This window comes from Macaca fascicularis, chromosome 19, assembly GCF_037993035.2.
Source record: "Macaca fascicularis isolate 582-1 chromosome 19, T2T-MFA8v1.1".
In the NCBI taxonomy this organism is placed as follows: domain Eukaryota; kingdom Metazoa; phylum Chordata; class Mammalia; order Primates; family Cercopithecidae; genus Macaca; species Macaca fascicularis.
The window spans coordinates 2,202,388-2,212,719 of NC_088393.1; the positions used below are offsets into that span (position 1 = coordinate 2,202,388).

The 10,332-nt window shown below is 55.8% G+C and overlaps 1 protein-coding gene across 2 annotated transcripts; it reads right to left on the reverse strand.

Annotated features, from left to right (window-relative positions):
* Positions 1 to 3,140: 3,140 nt before the first annotated feature.
* On the reverse strand, positions 3,141 to 9,278 carry UQCR11 (ubiquinol-cytochrome c reductase, complex III subunit XI). 2 transcript variants are annotated; one of them, XM_065535364.1, is made up of 3 exons: positions 9,175 to 9,278; positions 4,524 to 4,672; positions 3,141 to 3,307 (listed from the first exon to the last, which is right to left on the reverse strand). In XM_065535364.1, the coding sequence occupies exons 1-2, from the start codon at positions 9,222 to 9,224 to the stop codon at positions 4,552 to 4,554; spliced, it is 171 nt and encodes a 56-aa protein (XP_065391436.1). In that variant the 5' UTR covers positions 9,225 to 9,278; the 3' UTR covers positions 3,141 to 3,307; positions 4,524 to 4,551. The 2 variants fall into 2 exon arrangements, with proteins under 2 accessions (XP_065391436.1, XP_005587476.1); XM_005587419.4 differs by having other exon boundaries at positions 3,141 to 3,418.
* Positions 9,279 to 10,332: the final 1,054 nt, after the last annotated feature.

The following is a 10,332-nucleotide window of genomic DNA, read 5'->3' on the forward strand; positions in this document are numbered from 1 at the left end:
ACATTGGGTCCACCCAATCTGGGATGCTCTCCCATCTGAAGATCTCATTCCATTTTCAAAGTCCCTTTAGCTGCAGGTTCCAGGGAGTAGGACTGGCACATTCATTTATTGATTGACTGACTGATCGAGACAGAGTCTCACTCTGTTGCCCAGGCTGCAGTGCAATGGCGTGGTCTCGGCTCACTGCAACCTCCACCTCCCAGGTTCAAGCAATTCTCCTGCCTCAGCCTCCCAAGTAGCTGGGATTAAAGGTGCCTGCCACCACGCCCGGCTAATTTTTTTGAATTTTTAGAGGAGATGGGATTTCACCTTGTTGGCCAGCTGGTTTCGAACTCCCGACCTCAAGTGGTCTGCCCGCCTTGGCCTCCCTAAGTACTGGGATTACAGGTGTGAGCCGGAACGTGCAGTTTCAGGATGTTGTGCTGACCACAGAAGCACTGAATAAATCAGGATGGATGGGTGGATGATGGTCGGATGACCCGCTCACCCCACCTTGTGGTGAGCTGAGGTGAGACAGCCAGCTCTGTCTCCTGAGCAGCTCAGTAAGTAGCTGGTTAGTGGCCTAACACCGAGGCCCCAGAGCATTGGGCTGCCGTGGAAGAATCAGTGCTCTCAGGAGACAGGAAAGTCTATTCCGTGGACTCAAAGCCAGGCATTTACATCCCAGAACCAGCCATGGTACTTGGCTAGGGCAGCCAGTGCAAGGACCTGCCCCCATGCAAGGGCGATTATTATGATGTTTTGAGACAGGGTTTCACTTTGTTGCCCAGGTTGGAGTGCAGTGGCGTGATCTTGGCTCACTGTAACCTCTGCCCCTCAGGCTCAAGCAGTCCTCCCAATTCAGCCTCCCAAGTAGCTGGGACCAAAGGTGTGCACCACCACGCCTGGCTAATTTTTTGTATTTTTAGTAGAAACAGGGTCTTACCATGTTGCCCAGGCAGGTCACAAACTCCTGAGCTCCAGCAATCTGCCTGCCTCAGCCTCCAGGAGGCGGAGCTTGCAGTGAGCCGAGACTGTGACACTGCACTTCAGCCTGGGCAACAGAGCAAGACTCTGTCTCAAAAAAAAAAAAAATCAAAACAAAATCCAGCCAGGCACCATGGCTCCCGCCTGTAATCTCAGCACTTTGGGAAGCCGAGGCGGGCAGATCACCTGAGGTCATTTCAAGACCAGCCTGGCCAACGTAGCAAAACCCCATCTCTACTAAAAATACAAAAATTAGTAGGGTGTGGTGACGACCGCCTGTAATCCCAGCTATTCGGGCGCTGAGTCAGGAGAATCGCTTGAACCCTGGAGGCAGAGGTTGCAGTGAGCCAAGATCATGCAACTGCACTCCAGCCTGGGTGACAGAGTGAGACTCCGTCTCCAAAACTAAATAAATAAATAGGCCCGGAGCGGTGGCTCACAGCTGTTAATCCCAGCACTGTGGGAGGCTGAGGCAGGCGGATCACCTGAGGTCAGGAGTTCAAGATCAACCTGGTCAACGTGGTAAAACCCCATCTCTACTAAACATACAAAAAATTAGCCAGGCGTGGTGGTGGCGCATGCCTGTAATCCCAACTCCTCAGGAGGATGAGGCAGGAGAATCACTTGAACCCAGGAGGCGGAGGTTGTGGTGAGTCAAGAGCGTGCCACGGCACTCCAGCCTGGGCGACAGAGCAAGACTGCCTTTAAAAAAAAAAATAAGTAGGCCGGGCGCGGTGGCTCAAGCCTGTAATCCCCGCACTTTGGGAGGCCGAGACGGGCGGATCACGAGGTCAGGAAATCGAGACCATCCTGGCAAACACAGTGAAACCCCGTCTCTACTAAAAAAAAAAAATACAAAAAAACTAGCCGGGCGAGGTGGCGGGCGCCTGTAGTCCCAGCTACTCAGGAGGCTGAGGCAGGAGAATGGCGTAAACCCGGGAGGCGGGGCTTGCAGTGAGCCAAGATCGCGCCACTGTACTCCAGCCTGGGCGACAGAGCGAGACTCTGTCTCAAAAAAAAAAAAAAAAAAAAAAAGTAAAATAAATTTCTGTTGTTCAAGCCATTAAGATTTGTGGGATTTTGTTATGGCAGCCCTAGCAGACTGATACAATAGCTATTTCCATCAACACACTTATGTATGCAGAGAGTATGTCTAGAAGGATTTTTTTTTTTTTTTGAGTCTCACTCTGTTGCTCAAGCTGGAGTGCAGTGGGGCAGTCTCGGCTCAGAGATTGGCAAGAGCTGGAAAAAACTGGGCAGCTGTATCAGGGAGTGTGACTGCACCATATACTCTTTTTGTACCTGTTCATTTTTATTTTTTCATTTTTTTTTCTTTTTATCAGAGACGTGGGCCTCTTTGTTGCCCAGGCTAGTACTGAACTCCTGGTTCAAATGATGCCCCTTCCTTGGCCTCCCAAAGTGTTGGGATTACAGGCGTGAGCGACCACACCCAGCCTGTTCATTTTTGTAACCCTAATGTGATGGTTTGAAATGTCTACCAATTCTGATATTCTTCCCTTCAAAACACAGAACCCCATTCTCTTCCCTTTGCATGTGGGCTGGACCTCAGGGGCTTGCTTCTGATAAACACAGTGTGGCGGAAGTGACCACATGAGACTTCTCAGGGTGGGTCATAGAAGCACTGTGGCTTTCGCCTTCCTCTACCTTGGTTCACTTGCGCTGGGGAAGGCAGCGGCCATGCTGTGAGGATGCTCAAGCAACTTTATGTAGGGGTCCCCATAGGAAGGAACTGCGGCTGTCACCGACAGCCAAGTTGAGGGCACTGGTTTGGAAGTGGCTCCTCCAGCCCCAGTTGAGCCTTCCTCAGATGAAGTGGCCTTGACTGATGTCTTACCTGCACCCTCATGAGAGACTCTGGGCCACAACCACCCAGATACATCACTCCCAAATCCCGGACTGACACAGACGGTGAGATAGTGAACGTTCGTGCTTTAAGCTACTACGTGTGGGGTAACTTGTTAAGGCAGCAATGGATAAACACACTGCAGATATTACTTATGAAACATTTTAAACAAGCAGTTTCTGCCAGCCATTGGGAAACTCTCCTAGATTCGTAACATTTTGGAGCTGAAAGGACCCCTGGGTCACCTGTGCCACTCCAGCTACAGTCACAGTAACCAAGCCACCGGCATGATCAACATCCGGGCACGGAGTAGGTTTCAGGGAGGTTTAATGCAACATGCATTAAAAGATCCAAGCTGTTTTCAGAAACATAAGACGTCTGAAGTTGAGCTGTGGATTTCCTCATGTCCATCCTGAGGCTTGGGCTGCTCCAGATGCAGCAGGCGCTGAGGCGGGAGGAGCTGGCGCCACCAGGCACCTGGAGGGAGAGCAGACGAGGCAGGGTGAGTAGAAGTGTCCTTTCCGGGCCGGGCGCGGTGGCTCATGCCTGGTATCCCAACACTTTGAGAGGCCGAGGTGGGCGCATCACCTGAGGTCAAGAGTTCGAGACCAGCCTGACTAACATGGAGAAACCCCATCTCTACTAAAAATACAAAATTAGCTGGGTGTGGTGGCTCATGCTTGTAATCCCAGCTACTTGGGAGGCTGAGGCAGGGAATCGCTTGAACCCGGGAGGTGGAGGTTGCAGTGAGCCGAAATTACACCACTGCGCTCCAGCCTGGACAACAACAGCAAAACTCTGTCTCAAAAAAAAAAAAAAAAAAATTAGCTGCGTGTGGTGGCACACACCTGTAGTCCCAGCTACTCGGGAGGCTGAGGCACAAGAATCGCTTGAACCCGGAAGGCAGAGGTTGCAGTGAGCTGTGATCCCGCCACTGTATTCTAGCCTGGCAACAGAGCAAGACTCCGTCTCAAAAAAAAAAAAAGAAAAGAAAAGAAAAGAAAATTCCCTTCCATATGAAGCTGGCTGCGCAAGTGGCCCAGGACAGCAGCCTAGCAGGAACACCGGCACGGCACAGGCCCCAGGCTCCATGCAGCAGGGAGGAACACAGACCAGAGCAGCGCTCTGAGGCCCAGGTTCAAACAGAGTGGCATGGCCTCAGGCCTCAGGCTGGCGCCTGGAAAATGGGGGTGTAAGAGCCGGGCCACGTGGGACTGTCATGTGGGCACCGGTCAGATGCCACAGGCACTGTGGTGAAGGGGCAGCTGGCATGCTGGAGAAACGTGTGGATGTGTCCAGGGCTTCACAGGTGCTTCCAAGAGCTCGTCGGGTGGCCAGCCGCTGTGGGCCAGCCTCCACCTTCCCCGTCTATCTGTAACATGGGCCCCCCACCCAGTTCAGGCTGGGGTGCCCACTGAGATGGAAGCAGGGTGTGCCTCAAAGACTAACTGAGATTGTCCAGAGAGAGGGCAGGGCCCATGCTCCAGTCACACAACCCAAGGCTGTGGGGTGACTGTTCTGTGCCCGTGGGCAGGAGGTGCCAGAGAGGGCACCCAGGGCCCCACTCCCATGCAGGCCTCTCCAGGGGAAACGGTAAGGCCTGCCGCCCTGGCTCTGGGAGCCTGGAGAACCCACTCCTCGGCCACCATCCGGCCAGCATGCAGTCCACCCACCACAGCCTACTGAAACTTACCAGAGGGGTGTGCGAAGGGCCAGTGTAATTAATCATCTTTCTTAAACTTGCCGTTGACGTAAGGTACCCAGTCCAGGATCAGCCGCCAATCGGTGGCCCACACCAGCCCCACGGCGCCCATGGCGCCCCACGTGTAGGCCGTCGGGATCCTGTGAGAGGAGAGGGGATGGTCAGGCCTGCTCTGGACGCCTTCTCCTGCCCCACCCTGGCCCCTGTCCTGAGCGGTGATGGCTGAGGCGTGGGCCTGGCGCCTGTGTCCACCAACTGCTGTGGGCCCTGCGGGTTGGCACCAACAGCACAGGCCCTGCCCACACTGCTGGCCCTCAGGAAGCCGGGCTTCTGCATCTCCAGTAACTGCTCCAGGGGCTCCCGGGTGGGAGCGCTGCTGGCGGGAGGCTGGGCCTGGGGCATGTGTAGGTGTTTGTAAGTTTGCAGCCACCATGATGATGGGTCCGGTCTGCTGCAGTCTGCAGAAATTCATCCATCCCTGCCACAGCTGCAGGACTCAGGGAAGTGCCGCCATCACAGTCCCTGTGCCCAGGTGAGGACACCGAACAATAGACAGGGCGAGGCCCTCACCTGAGGCCACACAGCTGGCGAGGATCGAGGCCTCGGGTTCCAAGCCCACGCTCTTGCCCACCACGGCGCGTGCTGTGAGATCTCCCGCAAGTTTCCTGGGACCAGCAGATTGTAGGAAGGCCCAGCAAGCCCACCTGCTGGCGTTCACGCCCTCGCACAGTGTGAACGTGGGCACGGGCTTCTAATGCGCAGAACGCAGCACGAGTGATGGGGCCTCACTGCGGAGGCCAGGTGAGAAAAGACTGACTTCAGGTACGGAGGCTCAGAAGGGGAATGCCAGCCCTTTGGGAGGTTGAGGCAGGAGGCTCACTTGAGCCTAGGAGTTTGAGACCAGCCTGGACAACAGAGACCCCATCTCTACACAAAATTTTAAAAAAATTAGCCGGGTGTGGTGGCACATGCCAGTAGTCCCAGCTACTAGGAAAGCTGGGGCAGGAGGACCTCTTGAGCCCAGGAATCAGAGGTTGCAGTGAACCGTGACTACACCACTGCCTTCCAGCCTGGGTGACTATGAGACCGTATCTCAAAAAAAATTAAAATTAAAATTAAAAAAAAAGAGGCTGGGCGTGGTGGCTCACGCCTGTAACCCCAGCACTTCAGGAAGCCAAGGAGGTCAGGAATTCAAGACCAGCCTGGCCAACATGGTGAAACCTCATCTCTACAAAAATACAAAAATTAGCTGGGCGTGGTAGTGGATGCCTGTAATCCCAGCTACTCAGGAGGCTGAGGCGGGGGAATAGCTTGAACCCAGGAGGCGGAGGTTGCAGCGAGCCGAGATTGCGCCACTGCACTCTAGCCTGGGTGACAAAGTGAGACTCCGTCTCAAAAAAAAGAAAAGAAAAAGACTGGCTTCCATCCTGGGCACCTTTGTGTACCCTCTAGCTGCCTCTGGAGAAGCCAGCTGCCATGCTGTGAGCTGCCCTGTGAAGGGATCCATGTGGCAGAGAACTGATGGCAGCCTCCAGCTAAGAAGGAAATGAACCCAGCCAACGACCCCGCGAAGGATCTCGGAAACGGATCTGCCTGGTCACGCCCTCGGATGAGACTGCAGCCTCACAAGAGAGCCTGAGGAGTCGGCGCAGTGCACCCACTGAAACTGTGAGATAAGGAGTATTTGCTGGTTTAAGTGGCTAATTTTGGGAGACCATTTCTTTTTTTTTTTTTTTTTGAGACGGAGTCTCACTCTGTTGCCCAGGCTGGAGTGCAGTGGCCGGATCAGGTCACTGCAAGCTCCGCCTCCCAGGTTTACGCCATTCTCCTGCCTCAGCCTCCCAAGTAGCTGGGACTACAGGCGCCCGCCACCTCGCCCGGCTAGTTTTTTGTATTTTTTTAGTAGAGACGGGGTTTCACCGTGTTAGCCAGGATGGTCTCGATCTCCTGACCTCGTGATCCACCCGCCTTGGCTTCCCAAAGTGCTGGGATTACAGGCTTGAGCCACCGCGCCCGGCCGGGAGACCATTTCTTATGTACACAGCACTAGATAACAATTGCAGGCCCACTGCTGGCCCAACAGAGGGCTGAAATTAAAATCCAATTCCAGGCAGGGCATGGTGGCTCACGCCTGTAATCCCAGCACTTCGGGAGGCCGAGAGGCGCGGATCACCTGAGGTCAGGAATTCAAGACCAGCCTGGCCAACATGGTGAAACCTCATCTCTACTAAAAATACGCAAATTAGCCAGGTGTGGTGGTGCCCACCTGTAGTCCCAGCTACTGGGGAGGCTGAGGCGGGAGAATCACTTGAACTCTATAAGTGGAGCTTGCAGTGAACCGAGATTGCACCACTGCCCTCTAGCCTGGGCGACAGTGAGACTATGTCTCGGAAAAAAAAAAGAAATCCGATTCACCTCCCTGGATCACAGCGAATCACATAGCTGGGATGTTGGGGTGGCAAGGGGTGCTCCTCCTGGAGGCAGAGAAGGCGGATGAACAAACCCTGCACACATTGCCCCAAGGGCCTCACCAGAGACACTCTCCAAGTGCAGTCCCGGTGCCCGCTCACCAGCTGGTGGTATGCACATCTGCTCCTGGAACCTGGCTCAGAGGCAGATGCCACCAACAGGGCAGGAATCTTTATACCTGTGTCTTGATGGCATTCTGGGTAAGTTTGTTTGTTTGTTTGTTTGTTTTATTTTGAGATAGAGCCTCGCTCTGTCACCCAGGCTGGAGTGCAGTGATGTGATCTCGGCTACTGCAACCCCCACCTCCGGGGTTCAAGTAATTCTCCTGTCTCAGCCTCCCACATAGCTGGGATTACAGGCGCCCACCACCACGCCCGGCTAATTTTTGTATTTTTAGTAGAGACAGCGTTTCACCATGTTGGCCAGGCTGTTCTCAAACTCCTGACCTCAAGGGATCCACCCACCTCAGCCTCCCAAGGTTCTGGGATTACAGGTGTGAGCCACCACGCCCAGCCCTGGGTTATTAACCACCAGAGAAGCCTGCCATAAATATGTCCAGTGGGCCGGCCTTCTCCTCCCCTATCATCTTGGTCACCCCATGTAGGACCCTGTGGATTTGGACAGAGTGGGAAGAGCCCACGAAACCTGATTTCCACTAGCCACCGAGGAAGGATGTACAGACCATGACCACACTGACCAACGACCTCGCCACCATGAAAACCCCTTCCTCAAACCAAGCCCCAGCAGGGCCCAGAACGGGTGTGGACTGCAGGGTCCCCAGCTGGTGAACTGTGGCCCTCCCAGTCCTGAGTCTGAGACTCTGAGACACAACCCCACAGTGCCTCCTGGGGATGAGACCTGCTCCCTGGCCTCCCAAAGCCACTGTCTGGTGGCTTAGCCCTGCACGGCCCCTTGCATGCAGGTGTCTGCACCCCTTCCTCTCCCACTTATTTTAGGTCAGCCCTGCACCACAGGTCTCATTTCTTCACTTTTCCTTGCCCGCCAACCAGAATGTCCGCCCACAAGGGTTCTGTCTATTGTTGTGTCCCTAACACATAGTAGGTGCTCAATAAATGCCTGCTGTTGGATGAAAGCATGGATGACGGGTGGTTCCCACTGTGATTGGGCACAGAAGTGGACCTGCTGCACCCGGGAGGGGCTGCATTGGCTACTATAGGCTGCTGGGTTCTCAGCTAGGAGCAGGCTTCCTCATCCCAGGCCTAAGTTACCCACGCTATAAAACGCCACTATCACGTTCCCCTTGATGGTCCCAGTCAGCTCCACCGTCCAGACCCTGTCCCCAACCTGTCCCCCAGTCTGGGATGGAGGAAGTATGTTCTGGCTTCCGGACACACTGCCAATCATAGCCTTTGCTTTTTTCTTTTTTAAAAACGGGTGTTGCCCAGGCTGGAGTAAATTGGCGCAATCTCAGCTCACCGCAACCTCCGCCTCCCGGGTTCAAGCAATTCTCCTTCCTCAGCCTCCCAAGTAGCTGGGATTAGAGGCACCTGCCACCAGGCCTGGCTAATTTTTGCATTTTTAGTAGAGACTGGAGGTTTCAGCATGTTGGCCAGGCTGGTCTTGAACTCCTGACGTCAGGTGATCTGGCCGCCTCGGCCTCCCAAAGCGCTGGGATCACAGGCGGGAGCCACCGCACCCAGCCAGGCCTTGCTTCTTAGCAACCCACGTGGAAACACGAGACAACCCTACGGAGGCCACCCCCAGCCCGGCTTCTATGGGGGCCACCCCTATGCCGGCCAGCTGCCCACGTGGGATCAGGCACAGCGGCAGCTTTCACGTTCCTTGTTAAAAATCATAAAAAACAAAATAATGGCAAAGGCCGAAGATGCCGCGAGTGCTGGGCTGCGGATCGGGGCTCGGCGCCTTCTGGGCGTTTCCGTCCAAGGGGTCACCACCCGGACCCCCCGGTAGAGACGGGGAAACTGAGGCTTGGAGCCAGACATGCTGGGGTTTGGCCTTGGGTCCGCCACGTCCCGTTCACGTCGGGACGCGCCGCTCCGCCTCTCGGCCTCAGTTTCCCCCTCTGTCACCGGGCACAACAAGGGACCTGGGCCGGGCCCAGCCCCCGGAAACGCGCACAAACACGGAACGCAGCGGCGCGGGGGTGGGCCGAGGCGGGAGGGCGGATGGGGCCGCGGGGCGACGTCCTCACCAGTTCTTGACCAGCTGACGGTAGCGCGGGCCCAGGAACCGGGTCACCATCGCGGCGGAGTCGCACCCTCAGGGTGACCCTGTCGGCTGACCCGGCCACACTGCGCAGGCGCGACCGCGGCGCGCACGCGCGCAGGGAAAGGAAAAAAAAAAGAAATCATCCGCCGCTATGCGCGCAGACCCGGAAGCCGCTTACAGTAACTTCCGGCGAGGGTTGGACGACCAGGGAGAGGTGGCCCGGAGTGGGCGGGGTTAGGGCGGGGCATTTTGGGCACGTGTTCTGACGGCCGATTTTGCCTCTAGGCTCCACGGGGCTACCTGCCAATGATTTTATGCGCCTAGCATGTGCCAGGACGTCCAGCGGGGTAGCGTCTTGCCCAGAGTCACACAGAGGGGAAGAGCTGGGACTGGAGCCCACTTTTGGAGGCGTCAGGCGTTGTTCCTGATTCGCTGTAGGACTTTGGCCGAGCGGCAGTGCTTCCCTGAGCCTCAAAGTTGCCAGTTGCCTGGAGGCTGTCGGAAATCACTTTGCAGGTTTTGGTTTGCGAGCCTGGGTGATTCCTCATTCAGGCAGCAGAGGAAGGCCTGGCTCCTTGCACGGTGAACGTCTCTGAATGGTCTTAGCTGATGACAGGCAGGTCCTTCTGCCTCCTGCTTTCCACCGCACCAGGCTCGCTTGGGCTCGCCTTTCTCCAGTCACTGCTTCCTCTGCTCTCCCACAACCCGGCGCAGCACCGTACATGTTCACTCAGCTCCCAGCTTCCAGCCTCCCCATGCACACCGGGCCGGTGTGGGCAGAAGGAAGAGGGGCACATTCCCAGACACCGCCATGGCACTTTTCTGTCTTTTCCCCCATTTTCAAGAGTCGCCTCCCTCAGGAAGCCCTCCTGGACTGCCTGACCCCCAGGCACCTTTACAGCATGAAAGGAAAGGCCATAACCTAGACGGGGAACTGGGCGTGATTTGTCCCTGGGGTGCCAGCCTCATTTGCAGGCCTCGTGATAAGGAACGGACACCATGGGTTCGTCTGTCTGCCCAGCCTGGCCTGTCCTGCTGGGGTCGGCCCTCAGTACTCTCCAAGCCTGCAGCTCTCTCGGGGCTGCGGGTGCTAACCCATCCCTATCCCTGGTCAAGGACTCAAGGTGGGAGCCGGAAATAG

Excerpts from the sequence above, each read along its gene's own strand:
- UQCR11 (XM_065535364.1), bottom strand. The coding sequence starts at position 9,224 with ATGGTGACCCGGTTCCTGGGCCCGCGCTACCGTCAGCTGGTCAAGAAC. Across the intron at positions 4,673-9,174 it reads CGTCAGCTGGTCAAGAACTG|GATCCCGACGGCCTACACGT; the intron begins GTGAGGACGTCG and ends CTCCTCTCACAG.